This window comes from Bombus pyrosoma, linkage group LG9, assembly GCF_014825855.1.
Source record: "Bombus pyrosoma isolate SC7728 linkage group LG9, ASM1482585v1, whole genome shotgun sequence".
Lineage (NCBI taxonomy): Eukaryota > Metazoa > Arthropoda > Insecta > Hymenoptera > Apidae > Bombus > Bombus pyrosoma.
Genome location: NC_057778.1, coordinates 10,068,200 through 10,089,662, shown reverse-complemented (window position 1 = coordinate 10,089,662; position 21,463 = coordinate 10,068,200). Strand labels below are relative to the sequence as shown.

The following is a 21,463-nucleotide window of genomic DNA, read 5'->3' as shown; positions in this document are numbered from 1 at the left end:
CTGATGAAAATTGCACCGATTGTCTGGTAGAGAATTTCTCGCTCGATACCAACTGCGATTGGGCCATGGATAATTTTCCGCGAGAAGGACAGATTGGAAGCAAGAAAATGAAAATTAGTTTCGCTCGATGTTATTCGAATGGTTGAAATATTTTTATTAATATGTTCTTCCGTGCTATATTTTAATATGTTTCTTATCGACGAATGTGATGTTGATAATAGCGAGGTCTGTCGTTTTACATGGGTAATTTTCTGGAGGAAGGAAAAATTGCCGAAAAACGACTACGCCGACCGATGTTCCACGTGCAGAAACTGTCTCGATAGCGAGATAAAATCAGGAAACGTTTCGAAACGATTGAAACAAAAGCACAGAGTGTGTTAAACCATCCGGAGAAAATTATTGAATTGCAGACACGCGGTTGTAAATGACCGTTTCATACTGCAACGGAACGTTTCCTCCGGTGCATAAGAAGGCACGCTAATTACCAACACCGTTACCACGATTACAAGGTGCAAATTGTTTCGTGTTGATTTCTTTTCGAGTGCAGCCGCCATGGTCTCTCGTTTATTTGCAGGCGGAAGGTTCGACGCCTCGTTTTTCTTATTTTTCGTCTTCCTTCCAGGCCACTTATGAATCACACTTTTGGTTCAATAAACCGAGAGCCAGAAAATAGAACTCGTTCCTGAGAGTTTCCGCAGCTGAACTATTTTATTCGAGGATAATGTAAATTCTCCGTGTTACGTATGCAAAAATATTCATCCCGTGCGTTTTATCCGCCGCATAACGCATATTTCGTTTTATTTAATCCACCATGGAATACAGAGAAATAGGAATTGTTTGTTCGTCTGTGCCGTAAAAATGTTTTGTATTCGAGGCCAACTGGGATTGAAAAATACCTATACAAACTGCACTACAATTTCTTTTTATTTCCACCTCAAAAAATTCGCAAGAACAATTCTAATAATTGACTACCTTTAAAAGGTACCGACAGTTTGTATAAATCGTTAGATACAATTTTATTCGTCGGATTTTCAAGAAACGAATAGTGGCTTAAACAGAAAATTCCACTTAATTTTCTGAAAAACCAGAAGGGCACGCAACAAAAGCGAAAGAAAGGATACGATCGTGCAAAGGGCTATTATCGAGTAGCGAATGAAACGACAAACAGCAAGCACTTTATGCTCGACAATTAACATTAACCTGCGGCAATCCTCGAAGCCGTTGTTCATTTATCCAACCCCAAGAATTAATCCCAATTCACGCTTCCACCCCTTCCGCCTATTCAAACCTTTCTCCATGTACTGGAGCCCCTTCTCACCCCCTTTAGAGGGACATAATTCATTACTGGAACGTCTCGTTTCAATTGCACCCAGAGTGTCTGGCCTCGCCAGTTTCCCAAATTGTTTAGAAAACTACGACCCCGACAAAGTATTTTGCATATTCGACCGCCTGGCAAGCGGGAGGTGAAACAGGATGCAAAGGTGATTACTCGGCTCGCGATTATAATTCTCAACCCGCGGAAACCTTTTACACCGTCCCTGAGGGGACAATCGCGCCTCTCAGAGCGGAAAAACCGGGGTACGTTGTGACCGAAGGAACTCGCCATGGGGAAACGAGCAGTTTCTTTTATGGCCTCTCAAAAGTTGCGTGGATATTTTCGGGTGTTTTTTATTTAATTGGATATTTTTTAATCAAATACAAAGACTATATCGTGGAAATTCATTTTCATAGGAATTTAGTATTCGCTACAAGTTTTGTGAATTTTTATTCTTATTATTAACCGTAGGTACATTTCGCTACAAGTATTTTTGTCGAATCTGTGAAGAAATCTCGTTATGGAAGTAGAAATCGATTGAACTCGTTGGAGTAGTAGACACTACATTGAAAACTCTGATTCTTTCAAGCAATTTCTTCGTCTGAAAATGTATTTTTTACGTTTATTCCAAATTTTATTGAACGTTTCGTTTTATACTATCGAATTTGCATCAACGATATTTGAAAATATATAAAATTCAATCCTCAACAGGCTGAACTCGAATACCTACCAGAAAATCGAACTTCTTTCGCCAAACTTCCCTAGCTTAACTTCGTTCAACAACGTCAAATACTTGAGGATCTTCAAAAGAAGAAATATACGATCTTTGGCCGGAGTTACTCGGCATAATTCATGAAATATAGGTACGATGAAGCAGCCGACAACTTCCGAAGAAACTTTCGGAAGTTCCAGCGAGAAATTCTGGTCCGTGCACCTGAGCCCGTGACCACTTCCATGATTTTCCAAGTACAAGGTTCCACCCCTGAACGAAGACCCCGAAACATGTATTTTCTCTCTCCGATCGTTTTCCATCGGGATTTTTACGAGTGTTGCTTGTTTGATCGTTACACGATTCTCGAGGAATCAAGCTGAATCTTGTATTTGACAACCACTTTTACGATCCGGTTTTTCTTACCGCGTAAGGGTTGAACGAGGGTAGATCGAACGATACCTGAACCGCGTTTCTGTCGAAAGAAAATCGCTTTTTTATAGCGTCCTATACGAGGTCGAAGATGTGAATCGTATAGAAATAAATGGGCTTTGAACGAAATTAGTTTCCGATACTTGAAATTTTTAGAAATTTCCGCAAGATATATGGAAGCATTTTTTGATTAATAGATCAGAGTTTGCGCGTCTAAATATTTTAAGTACCCAACATACAGATTTTCTATATTTGTATCAGCGGTCAAATTTCTTAGAAATCGGAATTCAAAATTTTGTAGATATATTAAAATAATATACAAAATATCCACTTGTAAAGGTCCCTATGCAACTTCATCGAAAATCGAGATTTCTATGTTCAATTTTATCAAACTTTAATTCTTCTCCGATTAGAAATTATTACAATATAGTATGTATGAATAGCAATAAAAGATTACAACGATACAATCACCGGACGCGTTACGTCGTTAAATTTTATCACAAGGTTCCAACGAGACACCACCGGTATCATCATCATCGCTCCGCACCATCGTAGACGAAACAGCTGAACTAAACGCCTTAATTCAAAGCTTCTTTACACTCATCAAATTTCCCCGCCCTCTTCCTCCATCAAGAATCATTAACCCTGGCCGTCCACTGGAAGCACACACAGGGCTTAATGCTTCGCCCTAGAACAAACACAGGAACGCTATACGCCATCGTAGACCGAGGATGATCCTTCAGCTCACGATACGCGAACAATAAACTTTTTCTCCGTGGAAACGATCGAAGTTTCTTCTCGCCAGTCGTGAGCTCGTATTTCTTCTCTTAACCAAGTCTCTTTCTCTTCTCTTTCTTCTTCTTTTTCTCTTACACGTATACGCATACGTCGTAAGTCGCGATCGCTTTTTCCATAAGAAGAGACGAAAAGTGGCGGTGGTTCTTTCACGGTGGTAAACCAACCCGCCACAAATCTCTTCCGCCACTATCACCCCCGGTTTTTTCGAACGTTGCGTGGCCCTTTTACAGCCATTCGCTTAATCCACTGCACCCCCCTTTCCAGAGGATCGCTTCCCGGTGATCTGTGTAAGTCCGTCCTTGAAGAATCCACGTGGAATCAATGTTTCGACCGTACCTCTTGTGTCCCTCCTTCAGCTTTACGAGGATTGTCGACTTCTTCAGAGATTGGAGGGAGGGTGTCTTTGAAAGGTATATCGTATCGTATCGGGTTGTGATTAGGTGTATTGCTTTGGGAAGATTCGTTCCATTGTAGAAGGATTGCGGGGATCTATACCGTTGGTCAAATATACGAGATCACTTTATCAGTCGTACAGTAGAATCTTTATTATTCGACTTCAGATTGTTACACTTCCTTAAACTGCGAAGGATCAGCTTCTACATAGAAAATGACTACCGAGGAGAAGTATTAAGGCATTGTCCGTATTATGACCAGTTTACGTTTACAAATAATCATCGTACGAAGTAACAGTATAGTGGTGAACAAAAGGCAGTTTAGAAGATAGCCGATATGGAAGCACATCGTAATGTTAGAAAACAGGATTACGTCTAACGGTGCAAGTTCATATTTTTCTGATAAAAACATGGAATCTAGATAGAAAACTGTTTTATCTACTAAATATTGTAACGACCACTGTACTTCTACGTTATGTATATTCCATGCAATTGTCCACCTTTACATTTCATAAAAATCTGTTCGTTAGAGAAGACAGAATATTAAATGTTTGAAAAACAAATATTTATATAATGCTGGAATTTCAATTTAAACGATCGACTGGAGTAAATTGAAAACGGGCAGTAAATTAGTCGAATGAATGAAGCGAAAATATATTTAATCGAGTATCCAATCTCTCGTGTACCTCCTGATCGATGCATCTTCAAATCATTTCCACTTTCACTCGATGGCTCTTTTTCAATTGCACTTTACACGTTCAAGAGCAGAAACGAGTGAAGCACAGCTAGAAACGCAGTCGTCCACGTCAGTTTCACGAGTATTATATAGCGGAGCGTCCGATTTCCTCTGCAGACGATATGCGAGGCAACGATTGCCTCGAACCACGGTCCAATTGCGATTCCCATGCTGGAACAGCTTCCTTCCACGGAAGTTCTTCGTGTCGTAAATCATGGAAAACTGTACGTGCCATTAAAGAGGAAATGGTGGCTGTGCCACGAGATAATCAGCCGGTGTCGACCGACTGCTACCTAATAAATAACGTATCACAGCGATTTTTTAATGCTTCCGGCATGACAAATTACCATCGAGAAACATCTCCGTTTGATCTTCGCGAGTGACATTTTTCTGAAAATTTTACCGAAAGTTTTGTGTCCTTCAGTGATCTTCGATTTAACCAGCGATTTTCGTGTAATAACAATAAAATGAAGCAATTTTTATGAATTTTTTTTAACTAATTACTATTTATACATAGGACTAGACCTTTTTGGAGCGTAAACATAGTCAAAGTACAAATCTAGCTTCATATAACCAGCAATTTCTCTATAAAAAAAAAATTAAAAATGTTACTTGAATATATCGTTGTTACCTATGAATCTTTCCTTAAAAGCTTCGAACTGTCGCAACCATCAGAAATATCTCGGACAATCCTCGGTGTCTCCAGCAGTCGCCAAAATTGCTAGGGAAGGTGAAAATACGCTATAATCCAGCAACATCGTCATTCCGCGGCAAGACGCGGTAGAACAGAAGCCAGTAGACAATGGTTGTCCTTTCTCTGGCCATTATCTATCATTACCAGATCCGTTCTGGCGAAACCGCAACTGCATGTACCGCGACGCTAACCACGTGCATTCAGGTGTGATTGAAAAAGGAAGGATCCGTGGCACGAAGCTCGCGCTTTACAGCGGTCGTCAGACGCCACGGCCACGTAAAACCTGTTACATAAGCCGATACCGCAGCCACCAATGGTTTTCTTGGGCCACACCTCGGCACGAGCGGACAGATCGAAGGCTACGATGGATCGTAACAGCCGATCACGCTCGGTGGTTGTACTTGCGGAGGATGGACCGGTTTCCTATTCCTAACCTCACACGACGACCACGTTTCCTCTAAACGGTGCAACGATTAAACCGAGCGAATTGAACTATCCACCGGTTAATTGTCATCAACGTATTAACCAGCTCATCCCTTAAGCAGAGACTTTTCAGTTGCTGGTCATCGAGCGAGGGCAACCTGATACTTTTAACAAAATTGATGGACGTAAATGAATTTTGCCAACAAAATTTCTAAATCTCCCCAATATCTGATCAACTATAGTTGTCGCTATACGGCTGACATTACCATCTCTCTGTAGCTTCTCGCATGTAAAACAGAATCTTTTATCTCTGAAGTCCATCGCCTATTTTCAATTTTTTTAATTACTTTCACTTCGCTGTAGCGAAGAACCCGTTCTCGACACAGCTTCTAAACCCTAACCATATACAAAATAGAATCTTCTATCTCTAAAATACAACGATCGTTCCAACAATCATTTCCAATTTATCTAATTATCCTGCGCTTCTTCAAAACCTTCCTTCCTTTACAAAGTCTACCATTACCACCCTTCCACCCTCCCCGAATCTTTTTTCTCCGTACCCAAAGACTGGCCCATAACGACCCATAAAAGGCGAAAAAAAAACCAGCCGGATGATTACTTTCTCCGGCGGTCGCGTCTCGATTTTTCGGTTGCCATCATCCTACCACCAGGTCCGGTGGAGGCATCGATGCCGATGGCAAGGTTAGAATGAACTAGCAGAGTTCGTTAATGCGCATGCGCAGCTCCCCTAACCGTTAACCCCACCACCGCGTCTCTCGTAACCGGCTAGTAGGTAGTAGACCGGTCTCGTGTCTACTAGCGGACAGTTGCGTTTCTGTACGCGTTTGTGCGTCTTGTCGTGACGCCAGGTGCCAGTGCGTCGCCGACTGGCGTCACGGCGCCTTTCGCCGTTGATTGTGCGTCCCCTCGTGTGCTCCTTCCTTCCTTTTTTCTTCTTCTTCTTCTTTCTCTACTGCTCCTCTCCCACCTAAAGAAGCGTTTGTCGAGTGTGCCTCGTACTATAGTGTATTTTTAAAATCGAATCTGTTGTGGTGGGACACGTGGTGGACACAGGAAGTGAAAGTCGAGAAAAGCTTATCGCGCCGGTGTTATCGATCGAAGACAAGTTCCAGAGCAGGAAAAACCGAATCGACGGGAGAGGTAGAGGAAAATTGAGAAAAAAAAAAGAGGTTGGTCGTCGGTGACTTCACAGTCGCGTGATTCAAGATTCGGGAGGAGGCAATGGTCTCGCGACAACGTCGCGTAGTCGTCGATAAGAGTGATCGGGTACTCAGGCAGAGTTCTTGGTAAGGATGACTGAAAAGTGTCAACGTGAACATCGTCTTATCGTGATTATGTAGGAACACGGAAGGAATTGTGTTTTTGATCGTTGTTTTCCTCATTCGTATCATGGTCGTTGGGATGTTCTGTTTGGAGGTCTTTCGCGAATGCAAACCATGTCCACAGGGAAAAGTGTTATCGGTAACAAAACGGAGAATCGCGTGTGCGGAATGTCCACAGTCTGCCATAATTTGTCTTGCGTATGGTAAATCTGTGGAACATCTGGATAGAGAAAATTAGAGATAAAAGAGATGCAGTGTTCCATGGAACTACTGCCAGCTTACGTCTACTGGCAGGTTTTAACGAGTGAAATATGGATGTCGAACTTGTTGAAGTGTATCAGACGACGCGATAATCTTTTTAATCTATTTACATATCCGATAATGTAGGTGTGTTGTAGAGAGTATGTCAAACTCCATCTTTGACAACTTTTTATCGTCTTCACAAATTTGATAAATATTTAATACAGAATATCGTAGAGGAAGGATCGAACCTTCAGGAATTTTTTATTCTTTTTACATATTTCATAGGATTCTGTACAACTATATTCTGTGAAATGTTACGGAGGGCGCGATCAACTATGCTTTTAAAAGCTTATATCTTATTAAAGCTCGTAAAAACCTTTACTTTCTTATTCGTTCTACGAATTTCACGAGGCTTTTTTTTTACGAGTATTTCATGTGGAATGTTTTACAGGATGTATCAAACTTTTTTTTACAAGGTATATGAGATTTCTTACAAGCATCTTGCTGAAGGATATCATCGAAGATACATTAAACCGCGCGTCTCAGAATTGTTTATTTTCTTTATGAATTTAGAGAGTTCTTTTTACAAGTATTTTGTATAAAAAAGATTAATCGTATCTTAGCGACGCTGTAGGAAAAGGCTGCGCGTTATATCACCAATTTATGTCAACAAAGCTCCTGCGTAATAATACGAGGACGTTTCGTAGCACCGTGTCCCTGTTCAGAATTTCTTGTTGTGTATTGATAAGCCTATGCGACGTAGCGTGGTTTCCGTGTCACATCGTTGCTTATCGCGTCGAGTGAATCAGTGAAATCCTTCCTTTTCTTATGTTCTCTGTATACTTGCCACTTTAGAGAAATTGTGGCTAATGATAACATGAACGTTTTATATAAATCACGTTTTAATTAATCGTCTGAACAGTTAAAAGCATACCTATTCTCACTGCTATAATTTTATAGGGAACATTAATACGATCTTTGAGAATTCGTTGCTCTTCCTGTAATTTTCAGCAAGATTTTTATAAATATCTTGTATAGAGTGTATTGATTATTTTAATGACGCAAATTTTTGTTAAACAGAATATGTATGTCGAAATATTTTCCAGCGATATTTTAAATTTGTTAATCGAACTGTTTCCTTCGTTTTTGAGAATATTTTATTCCTCGCGCGAATGTGTAGAATGACAGATCTAATACGAAAAGAAGTAAATTATTCTTATACAAGTTATTTTCATAGCATTCGCTATTTCTTAGTGATTCGGGTTTTCTAAATATAATATATCGTACTATTTTTCCAAGATATCTTTCTATTTTGTATACAGCTCCAATGACAGCTTTATCACAAAAAAAAAAACATATACATACGCCCATTCCTTTAACCATTCTTTACACTAGAGCTTATTAATACAAACTTCTTCTGGCAAACTAGAAAACTAGAAAACTAGCTGTATTATTCTCTGTATTATAAAATTATTTATTCCTTTTGCAAGTTTAACGGTACGGCCGTTTTCTAATGCTTTAACATATCGATACAGAATTATAATAGAATTCTCTCGGAGCAAAATACCTTACAATACGTTCGTTGAGAAACGTGTCAGTCAGAGTTATCTGATTCCGTTGTCAGGCTTTGTGCACGATAATCTTCCTGCTGGTGACACCGTCAGCCGGTTGCAGCCGTCGCTGATAACGGACTGCTTGTTAACCGTGTGCCATGGTCGTCTTATCGAACGCCTCGTCGTGAGAGGAGGATGCCCGTGCAAAGGTAACTCGTGCTGTTTGATCGAACGATGCGTGGATATCTGGTCGTATGTTCGACATTCGCCCAATGAGATTCTGGACTCTGGACGTTGATTAAAGTGGGGCCCAATGCGACAGAAATTGGACTCTATCGAATGTATCTTCTGTTGGTTTCTGTTGATTTCGCTTCCGTTTGTAATCTTCGTAGGGGAAGGATTAGGTTTACCCGGAGATTCATTGGATTAAGGCTAGAAGAGACAGAAACTGGAGCTACTTACCTTGTTTAAATAGACGTCTTTGCTTGTAGTTTATCTGTTCGTGCAAGTTCATATATCTAAATAGAATTTTGCTTGTATAAGTTGTTCCCACCTGTAAAAGGTAATGTGTCGTACCTTCTATTCGCTCTATCTATTCTGTTTTAGATGAAGATTCTTCCTCTGTGTTCAAACTTTGAATTTCGCCTGCTTCTGAACATCCATAAAACGACTGTCAACACATAGACTCTGTATATGGTTGTTACAAATATTGCACTTAAAGTATTAAAAGTTCATATATTTTGCCTACGATAAGAGGACAACGAATTGATCAAACAGTATGAACAAATAACAATATATCATTGAACAAAATAATAATAATTATTTATGAGTAATAAAATTAACAGAAGATTAAGAAACGCTTTGATCTAGTATGTGCTTTGCTTTATCATCACCCATAAGCTGAGCAATACTGTTTTTAAAGGAAAACAAAAGACTCGTCCTCGAGTATCCTCCAGCATTGTCTCTCTAGACAATAAAATTACCCGAAATAGAACAAAACTGCTCAACTTGGGAACGATACAAAACAATTACTCATAAATCTACCACACACTACAAATCTTATATTCATGACGTGTAACTCAATGATGCTATCGCGCATAAAAAAAAAGCCACTGAAGGAGGTACTTTACAATCCACACGATTCAGCTAGGAACTCCATTGATTTCGAAAGAAATCTTCTCCAGCACCCGCCCAATCTCTGTGCTATATATCACGACCGATAAGGGATCTCTGTCTGCTCCATTCTCCTGCATCTCACCCCAGAATAATCCTGCAACCACTTCCCAATAGAAACTTGCAGAAAATACCTCTTCAACCCTTAAAAATTACCTCTTTGTCCTGTAAAAAGAAACTATCAAGTTGACTGGAAAATTCCCAATTTCCTAGACGTAGTAACACCTTTATTTGTTGTTGGATTTTCGATTTGTTCTTAAAAGAGTCCTAAGGACAAAGAATTGTTAACAGAATGCATTTAGACGCGTTCGTACTTATTAAGAGAAATGGAAACTTCTCTAGCGAGAATTGTGTAACTACGCAAAACATCGAGAATAAACATTATCCTTGTTGCTGCATCTACGTATCAAGCGATGACACGCAACATCGTATGAAGTTAGTTTGCACGCTTTAAATTTGGCAACGACTGCTGAAAATTTACATGTTTCAGAAATTTTAGAAAGATCTTTTTTGCTCTTCCTAGTGGATCATTTTCCTCTTCCTCTACTTTTTAAAGTCTGTTCTTTTTCGTTTTACTTGACATTTCCTAGTTTCTTAGCTTCGCCTTTTTTCCTCTCTTATGCCTCCTTCTTCCTTTACCCCTTTAGGGATGAAATTTTGAAAACATTTGTACAGATTTTTCAAACACATTTCGAGATATGGAAGAAACCGTGAAAGACATTTTGTCCCTTCTCGTCCTCTTAGCGAATGAATTTCAAAACATCCCTTAACATCTCTTAACGAGTGCTTACGTCATGACAGGAATATACTTTGCGAATTTTATATTTTCAAAAGTTATGCATCGATGAGTCAATCAGGACATTGATTTTTATATAAATATATGTACATATATAAATTAAGGACCAACGTTTCGTTGGATGACGTCGCTCGTGTCACTTATCAGTTTCGATAACGACGAGTCGAGGCTGTTGGACGTCGTCGTGGGTGGTGCGGCCGCAGTTCCATGCCAGCCTCCGGGATCAATGCTCGTGACTGGTTGATTGGACGTTCTTGGTGCTCAATAAACGCGATTATTCCCGGTTTTTCGCGCGATAAACACTTTGTTTGCGACTATTCTCGCGATAGTGATTCGCTCGAGCGTGATTCAGTTTGTCGCGGGACGTGTCGCTGAACGAACGTAATTTGTGCAGTAATCTCTTCTGTGAAGGTATAATTGATGTTATGTTCGAAGGAATCGTGGTTTGCGGGATTCGTGGAAAGGATGAGATGGAAATTGTTTTGTTCTGGTGCAAATGTGTACGCCGTTGTTTCATCCCGTGCAAGATAATAACAGAAGTAGGCAAAATCCTTTTCTGTTTAGTATTCCTCTCTGAGTGTGCCTTTTTTTATACATAGAGTTATCGGTTTATCGATTATCGAGGAGCATTAGTTTTAAATAAAATAGAGGAAAACATGTTTGTTTAAATAAAGGAGTTATCTTGCTGCAAAGACAATAATTTGTGAATAATTAGTGCGAAATTACATGTTACATTACTTTACATAACGTTATAGCCGAATTTTCAATCGAAGATGGACAAAGTTCTTTCTGGCGAATTTCTCGCCGACGATTGAATCGCTGCTCGTATTACTAGATCCTCGAGGTTGTGATGAATTATGCTAAAAAAACTGTTGAATAGACTGAGAAGGTGAGTGCCGATAAAAAGTTTATCAAAAATTCGTGAAATCGTGAAACGACGTTCATAAAATTTCTGCGAAATATCAACCGAGGAACGTTTGCCTTTAGCGTTCCGAATCCTTTAAAACGTCGCGTCGTGTGATAGCGCGCGATACGCGCAGTCGAATTTCTGGAAAATCCATTAATCGATGTACAAGTTCAATGAATTGAACTATCATATCTTTAAGGTCTGAATCGTTTAGTTTTGTTTTACTTAAAAATAGTATCTCAATGATACATTAACATTATCGCCAATTTCTAAAATTAATAATTAAACTGCAGATGTTTATGCAGCTTCAAATTTTTATAATTATAATTAAACAAAAAAATGAAACCTAAATAGAAATTTATTTTCCCTACCACCTAAGTATGTAATAATGTTACATTACTTTTACACCTACGTATAGTCATCAGAAAGAACGAAGTCATTGTAGATCCGTCTGTTCATGCGAATAGTTTTGCGTTATCAAACCAGATTACCATCCGAATCAGATTTTATAACAAAATTCCGCTCTGTTACGTGCAAATTTTCGTATGTACAATATTTGTCAATTGCGAAATAAAAAGAGTGATAAAACAAAATTATCCTAAAATAAAAGAAATAAGTTATGCGAGATCAAATTTTTGAATCTTCTTTCCTCTTCCAATATTCGTGTTATGACTTTTGCATATTTCTGCGGCGAGTCGCAACATTAGCAAAAATGTTGCCCGTACTTTTCCTTCGAAATTTTGGTTCCACGCAGTCTGCGTCGACAAACTTAAAAGTAGCCTTAGGCGAGTTTCGCGTGGCTTTGGCTTTCCATCGAATCGACGCGGCGCGACGAATGAATCAGTTCTAACGAAAGGTGTGTAGTATAGCGTATAGTCACACTAGTCGCACGGTCGTTTCCACTGATTTGTCACGTTCCACCCGATAAAGAATGGAAAAATACAATTGAAAAAGATTTCACCGCAAAAATGTTCGATCGAATCGAATGAAACGATCATGGAAATTACGCTGGGAACATCGAGATTAAACAAAAGCGCAGTTATTCAACGAGACAAGAACCGTTTCTCGACGAAACTGTGTTTAAAAATAAAATTTCAATGATTTCTTAATAATATCGCGTTGTTCGACTTGGTGGATTATGGCATTCCTATACTAACAAGTAACCTACTTGCAAAGTTCATTTTTGTGGATATCTAAAAATTGTCGGTTTGTTTAAATTCTTTTAACAAAATCAATTACGACTACATTTCAAGCCACTATACTTTCGTAGCTTTTAATTAAATCCAGCTTTAACACCTTTAATTCCTCTTAAGGAAGAAAAACATTTCTCTGGCCGATCGAACAGCGTTTTTCAAGGAAAAACTAAAATTCGACGAAGCTTGTTATTTGAATAAGATTGTTTCGATAAGCGAAGCGAACGAAAAATGTATAAAAATTAATATTTATCGAATGAGAAATATGATAATTAATGATTCTAAATTTCCGCTGTTTATTTTATATTCTCCTATGTATATTTCTTTTTCTATTTTCCAATTTTCATACAAATCGCGTTATATTTTCGCGTCGCTTTTTATTGGGACTCCGAACGATAAAGCACCACGGAGAAAGACGCGGTTGCAAATTAACTTTCGGCCAAGGAGATCGCTCTGCGATCAAGACAGATCAAGAACGTGACGGGAAACTCTGTTCCACGGAGTCTCATCGAGATGTGAAAGAGAAAGGAAAGAAACGGGGGAGAGGAGACAGCTTATCGGAGATTCTTCGAATTACTTTCTTCGGACAAATCGAGTTTTCCTTCTTTAATATGTCACTGTACACGAACGAACCTGACTTTATTTTTCCAAAGAGATTACAGGCAATTTGATATATTAATTTTATTTTCATCGTGATTGCACATAACAGATCAATATCATTTTACGATACGATGAAACTTTGTACCAGGTATTACAAGTTAAAAATTCAAAGGCTTCTATAAATCTAATCGTAAACTCTTCTCTCACCAAACCAGCTTCATTTTTAACAATTTTAATTACCTGCGACGTACGTACGAGACGAGTGAATCTGACGAATGTCTTCGAAATTTTTCAAATTTCTTACAGGCTCTCGAAATCTTTTGAAAAATTCAGATATAACTTGCCTACAATTTTCTTCGGCCGTATAGAAATTCCGCGCTTTTCGCCCAAAATTTCACAAATTTCATCGCAGGCTGACCACGAGCACTCTAGTTATGCAAATTTCTATAAATAATTCTGCAACCCAGATCTACTTCTATCCCACGCAAACTCCCATTCAGGATATCAAACACGATCGAGATTTTCTCAAAATAAATCCGCCTGTAAATCAGAAGCACGGTAGTGTACGGTCAGTCACTTTTCATGCAGTTTCGTCTGCAGCCCGTCTAGATGTTCGAATTTGGATCACGCTCGACTATTCACGCGATCGCAATTCAAGCGCAGACGATTTCTCAATCGTCGTTTTATTTCGAAACCAACGAAATGACGTCGATCCTTCGAGTGAATCTCGAGATTTCGTAGGTTGAATGAACGTCGTGAGATACGAAACGATTTGTCTTCGTTGCTGATACGAAACGCGTCTACTTTATTGATGACTCGTTAGTGGAACGAGTTACTCTCCTCTTTATTCGCTTCTCTTATTCTCTTCTTTTTGTTTCGTTACTCTCGTTAGCGATATTCATGTTGATGTTTCAATGCGGATGTATCTTAAAATTCTTCGTGTTCACTTGGAATTGGTTCAATGAAGTATCACGGAGATTACGCGTCTGATTAATTTGATAGGGAACTATTAGATAAAATCGTTACTAAGCCTTGCAGCGATAATTACAATTGCAATTTTCTTTAGTTTCACTTTATCGATTAATAATACGTTCGATGTTATCTATAGAGTTTCTACTTATAATGGTGCAATATATATTTTTTATTTATTATTTTTATTATATTTCGGACGCGTTCTACTCTTTATCGGTGATTAGTATCGATTCTCAGATTCTTTAACAGCCTTAAAGTATAATCATTTTTAGTCTCGATATTTTGTTAAAGAATACCTTCACTGATTTTTTTTTAGAATTTGTATTACCTCATAAATCGTTTATAAAATTTCTATTATTTGCTTGCAATATTATTCTACCAAATTTATACGAAAGAATCGAGGAAATACTGTGCGGTTCTCTTTAACATATTAGTATCTTGCGATATATGTTTCGATATATTGCAAGCAAATCCTCGAAATAGCCAGCAAACTATGCTATGCAAATCAGCCTCGCAATAGCGGCCTTCGAGCGAGAATTAGCTGTGAAACGAACCACCACGGAATTCGGCTGCAAAATACCCTTTGTGTTCCTGTTCAGTGTTTGTCGACAGTTTACATGCACACGGACTTTCCACCCCTAAATCCGCAGTTTCACGTTCATTTCCGCGATCTGCCGACTGTCGTATTTAATATTAATGCCAGGACATGCGTGGCCAGTACAGCAATTCACGCGATCGATCGCAATTAAACCATGGACCTGACACGTTGTTACCGAATCCACCGAAACCGCACCTGTTAAAAGGCTAAAGCAATTCCCCTGATCTGGCCACATTTATTTATCGCGCGATCGCGTCCCATGCGATGACTAATTTTTAATTATCAACGTCTATTCGTCTCAAGCCAAAGAGCTGAATATCTCGATACAGGATAGATGAAACTATACGCAAAAGTTAAGAATTTCAGGGAATCCTTGAGACAGAATCTTCTCTGGCGATGACGAAGACAGAGCAAAGAATGGAAAAATAACAGGCCGAGAAATAACAAATAATTTAAGGAAGCTACACGACTCGAATATCACGATGACATGAGAAAAATTAATTAACGAGGCTAGCAGAACGTGGAATTAGGAATAAAAAATGACAGATTTTAAGGAATCCTTGAAACGGTACCTCGTTTGAATAAAAACCGACGGAAGTTGTTCAATCTTCTTCGTCGCTAATTCAATTCACTGGTCGAGGGACGAGGTCCTCCACTTATTTCGAGCAGTACATTCAGCATGGCGTCACTGTTCAAACTGCACGTCATTATGACAGACCCTCGTCCCTTTTTTTTTCCTCCGTCGGAAGAATCATCGAATACCCACGAACGTGATCCCTCGTGGAGACCGTTTATTAGGAAATATAATTCTCGCGTGCTGTCGTATCTTCTTCGTGGCCCTTCTAACAACGAATAAAGTGTAAAAGGATTGTAGAAAAAAGTCTGATAACGAATGAGAAATTTCCAGGCGAATACTACGACGATCGATGACCTCCAGCAGTTGGCATTTTCCTCTCTTGCTTTCTCATCACATCTGGCCATTTTTCGTTGGTCCAATATCGAGGGCGTTTCTCAAATCGCGTGTGTGCACCTCATTCTCCCTTTCCCCTTTCTCTCCTCTTCTTGCTGGCAATTTTTTTCCGATCGGTATCGTAATAACACTGCGTGTCTCAAACATGCTGGTCCAGGTTCCTTTTATGTCTATCCGTTCTCGGAACTTTGATCGTAGGAACGTTTCATAGCTCTGTTATATTTCCAGAGCACGAAAAATATTCTTCTTTATTCTGGATCTTTTGTGATGGCGTTTCGGCTGACACGACGCAAGGATTGGCTTTGGCTTTGAGTATATTCGTGTAATTGGGCTTCCTGCGGGAATCGTCTGTCGAGTTATCGTTCCTCCGCTTGTTGTTTCGTACAGATCCTGCTTTTTCTGTTTTTAATTATATTATCAGAAATTCGTTATCGCGTCTTACGTTGTAAAATATTATATAAAGTTTATTTAAACTTTCCAATAAATATTCTATTCCGTTTATAATAATCGTCGGTTCTGAATTTTCAAACCAGTACGAACAATTATAACCGGTGACAATTTTTCTTATAAACGAACGAGATATCGATCGTAGATCAAATGTTTGATTCGTTTTATTTCAATTCACTCGGACCCCTTCGATCATTTTCCCCATAGTTCCCATAACAATTACAGCTAGGGTTAAGGACGAGTAATCCCGGCAATTTCTCCCGAAAATACTTTATCTTCGCCAATTAATTATTCGACCAGCCTTGTAGCGATATTTCACGGGTAATTTCTATCGCCAACAGACACATACTTTTCCACGGAATCGTCGACAATAAATAATCACTGCGTTAAGTCGTTTATGACGTGGCGATAATTCTCTGGCGCCTCGATCGCGTGCCACAGACGTTTTGCCGTTTTATTGGAGCTAAAAATTCACTCGAAGATCGAGTTTCGTTTTAAGTGCGTCTTTATGAAAAAAAATAAGGATTGACATATTTGCATTTCAGTCAAATTCGTCAAAACCACTTGTTTATCGTACGTTCTTTAGCCACCATTTTCGTATCTATCGTAAGAAACTGTTTGAATCGAGGCTCGTTTAGAACACCAAAACTTTGAAGTAGAAGTAGACATAGAACTTTGGTCCAAGTGCACTAGAAGTAGTCTATAGAAAAGTAGAATAGAATAGAATAGAATAGAAGATTCACTTACACCGATTTAAATCACGCTTACGTAACTTTGTGTCGCCATTAAAATCGCCCAAAGTTGATTAGAAATCTTCAAATCAGGAAACAACGCATACTTTTATAAGAGCACAGAGAATTCTATAAATTGTACTTGCTACTCAAGAGAGCAAGTAGCGAGAAAAGTTAAATTTCCCGTGAAGAAATCCGATCGTTTTATCCGAAAAAGTTTGTACAATGACTAAGAAGTTTCCGATAAAAAAGAAAAAGAAAATCTTTTCGCGTTTGTCAAGTAAAGAATTCTTTAATGAGACAGAACACAGATAAAGAATCTTTCGATGAATTAAAATTGCTTGATAGACGAAAAGTTCTGTAATAAATTACGATTGGCCATTTCTAAAATGAACAATTAACGTAATTGAATTCCTCGAGATCTAAACTCGATGTTTTACCAAGAAAAAAAAGGAAAAAAAGAATTCGCCAAGAAAGCAAAAGAAGGAAACTTTCTTGAAAGACCAAGAACTTTCCAAGAAGTACAACGGTCACTCAAAATCGAACTTCCTCCTTCGATATACTAAAATGAAGGCTCGACCACAACCAAATCGTTCTTCCCAGAAATTCGACGAGGACAAAAAAGGAGTGTGTGAACCAAAGAGAAGCGAGAGAAATCTCGTATCTGTGAGATGCGTTGGTATACGTGGAACTCGCGGAAGGATCGTCGGCAAACAGGATCGCAATAATGCTACCACCGATTCTGAACAACATTAACAGCGACATACTGACGCTGTACACGAACCCCGGAAGCGGAAGAAGCGTGGCCACTCGGGCCACAAGGGGCCGTTACGCGGAGATCGGCGTGAAAAGGTAACTTTTTCGCATGAAAAATCGATGTCCCTGTTGAAAACGTAGCTCCAGTCACGCAGAGGAAACCTTTTAAGTGTATTTATAGGTCAATCGAAGACGAAAGGCAATGAATATTTTAACGTTCGTTTGCATGATTTATGAAAAGCATCTTTCAGTATGGTAGAACGAATTCCCTTTAGTTGATTTCTTTTAAAATAGTAGTATTTTCGTACTTTTGTCATTAGAATTGCACGTTACCGTGTAATTTATCATCCTCTTGACGTATATTAATCGTATGGCAAAAAATTTCGTGACATTTTATACTCTTGTTATTTGCTATTAATAATATAACGATATTCAATAATTCTATGATATTAAAACTATTAGATTGTTTATGAAAGTTAGAAATGGATAGAAGATCGTTTATAAAGTATGTTAAGACGTGATATTTGCTTTTACAAGGAATTAATGTACAAAATATTAGTTGAAAAGAAATATCTATAGAATCTATTTCGTCGAATAATCTGCTTTCAACGATTAAAAGATTGTTTCATTAGAAATGAAATTCTTTGAAAGAAAGTATTTACCGTTGAGAAAAACCGACTATTATATTATATTATAGCCACGAAACCGTGTGTTAATTATTAATCGATGGCCATTGCACTCGGATCGTGCTTGTTGCAGTTGCCATTGCCGGCACCTGCGTTTATTGATCCCGCCGCCACCGACCACCATGAACCGATGGTGAACGCGGAAATGGAAATTTTCGAGTGATGCTGCGACGCGAGTCGACCCAGTCGTTTGCGTATTTTTCCCTTGTTCTTTTCTTTTTTTCAATTTCCATAAACAGCCATTCGCGTCAACGTCCTTCTAAAGATCAAATATAGACAGTCTTCATAGAATCCGTATTTTCAATTTTACATAAAAATTCTATATTATGAAATTTGAATATCGCAAAAATTTAGATTGCCGTAAAATTGAATCACCTCGTATAATGAAGTTTGTGGATTGTCGACTCGAAACTATATTACGGTCCACAACGATTGAATTTTGAAAATTTGCAATAAAAAAAAAGAGAAAATAGGAAATATTTCGACAGACAACCAACCGCAATTTAGAGAGTCTAAAAATTCAATTATTCGCGTTTGCAATTCGTCGATTCTATTATACCGAACTATACCACTTCAAAAAGTCACGACAAAAATGATCGAGTTTCTGGAACCGCAACGATCGAATTCAAAAAGTCGCAATGAGAAAAGCTGTTCGAACAAACAAACAGTCGCAATCGTCGCTCGCGTTTCCTTCAGAAATAAAGCTATCCTTAAATAACGTTTCAAAGGAAACTAAAATAAGAAATACTCAGAAACGTTTCAACGTACTGATAGATTTTCAAATTTTCTCCAATGATTCGTGAGTCGAGATTAAAAATAAAATACTTTTCGCCTTGTGAAAAATCGATCGGTCGTGAATCATTACGGAGGTCGACGAAACGGCTCGTGTCTCGCATGTCACCGCGGAAAAATCGATTTTAATCAGCGGTTAATATGAAATATGATAGCAAAAGTGGCCGAGCCGCGAGAAACCCTTCGGTTTATTCTTATGTAAGCCTCTTACCCGTAATCCGCTTGGGGTCTTTGCGAATAGAGATTCATTTATTTCCTTTTTTCGGCCGCAGGCCACTCTATGGGAGGATCCTGACCCGGTTATAATGGGGTTCCTCCCATGGATTCCAATTACCGGGTGTTCCTCGTTGACGCCGTTAAAATAAAATTCCAGCTCGCCAGCTTCGCGTATCTCGATAGGAGAAAAAAGAAGATTTCACGTTTTGACGAATTATTATAGAATATCGATACTTATTTTTGGTCTTTCTTTTTTGAAAAATTGAGAAATCGGTGATATCTTAAAATAGGTTGGAACCGCTGTTTCCAAGTTTAATTTCTTCCCCAAATTGATGTTTAATCTGTGTCGTGCTTAATACTGACGTAGAAAGGATAGATTTTATTACGTTTTTTAAATAATATGAATTAAAAAATTAATGAAACTAAATATATCGTTGATGAACGTTATCGAGTTCCCATACGTATTAGTTTGTCCGAAAAGTTTCTTTCGTTTCATAAGTTGATAATAGATGAACTACAATTTCTGTATTATATTATTTTATTGAATTACGTATGGTCCATTTCGTCCTATTTCTATTATTACGTTCCTCCATAATTCAAGAAACTAATATAAAACAAAAAACATTGTGCGTCTATTGTTTCCTTACAAAAACGAAAGAAACTTTTCGGACAACGTAATATTATAAACGTAGGTGTCAAATATCGAGTATCGTAACTGGAAAATTCATAAGTTTGGCCAAATGATACAAAGCTTGGAGGAGATTTTGAGACGAGAAACGATATAGCCGGGAGATGACTAAAACCAGTAGAATTTCCGGGTAACATTGCGCTTGGTCGGAAGTGCACACAGAAGCGTTCAGAGTCCCATCGTTGCTCAATGAATCATACCATGATATACATGTGAAACTGCGAGCGTCGTACGGAAATTACACAGCGACGAGGTCGACGTTCATCGTTCCTCTGCACAGTTTGGTGATATTGTTGCTCGTTGCTCCGTTAATTGTGAAATTAATTTTTAACTGAAACGCGTAGAATGTACGCCGTAGATCGAGCTATTTACTCAATATGGAAGTCTCTTGTCTCTTTTCATGTATAAGCTTAAAGAGATAAGAATTATCTTTGCAAAAAGTAAATGTAGAAAATAAATATTATATGCGTCTCAGTCTCATCATATTCTCGACTACTGATGAAAATTTTCTTCTCCTACGCGACTATTCTATCCGACTATTCTACAGTTGACCCTTTGCCTAAAACTATTAAAAAGATTACAAATTAATCTGGAGCAATAAAAAACCTTGCTATCCCAACGATTTTTCCTTTGCGCCAAGCCATTGAGACAATTTATCCGTCTTGATAAAACCGCTTATCTCTTTGTTATCAATCTTTGTACAAAATAAGCCAAAGGATGCCAAACGGATGAACAAATAATTTAAACCTCTTAAAATTCTCAATTCAATTACCAATTATTCGTAGAACGGAATGAGCGAATTCGAAATTAACCAGGCAAAGGCGGCAATGATCCTTTGGAGGAGACTGTTTACGCCAAAGAAATACCGGAAGCTTATCCTGTGACCCGAGCGGAAGAGCGAGAATGCGAGTAAACGCGTTTGCATCAAAGAGGTCGGACGGTAAAGCCCTGTGCACAGCGAGCGAAAAAGCGAGGAGGACCGTAAGTGGAATTTAAGCGAAACCTTTTGAGCCATTCGAGGCGTCTTTGATGCGCGAACGCGGCCTCGTTACCGTTTTTCCCGCGTTTTACGCGTCTTTCCGCTTGGAAAAAATCGGAGCCTCTTTGAGGACCGGCCGATCGTGAACGACGTTGCATTAATTAATCGAGCCACTCGAACGAAACTTGTCTCCTATGTTGCGTATCACGAGTGAGAGCCATCCCTTGCCAAGTGACTTTGAAATCTCGCGGGAAATTTAAATCGACAAGTTGAAATTTACCCTCGACCCGTGCCATTTAAAAGTGGGTCTTCGAATCTTAT

General features: G+C 38.7%; 1 protein-coding gene across 16 annotated transcripts in view; it reads left to right on the top strand.

The window, feature by feature from the left end:
- LOC122571183 (protein sprint) overlaps positions 1-21,463 on the top strand; it is a 209,019-nt gene that overhangs the window by 134,238 nt on the left and 53,318 nt on the right. The window contains exons 1-2 of one of the 16 annotated variants that reach the window (XM_043734596.1): positions 6,329-6,689; positions 17,629-17,877. The exons of 11 other annotated variants lie outside the window; for them this stretch is intronic. In XM_043734596.1, coding sequence (XP_043590531.1) covers positions 17,753-17,877 — 125 coding nt within the window. In that variant the 5' untranslated portion in view covers positions 6,329-6,689; positions 17,629-17,752. Of the gene's footprint in view, positions 1-6,328; positions 6,807-10,847; positions 11,497-17,621; positions 17,878-21,463 lie in introns of those variants that run through there. 4 more of the 16 variants (XM_043734597.1, XM_043734600.1, XM_043734604.1 and 1 more) reach the window with 4 other exon arrangements.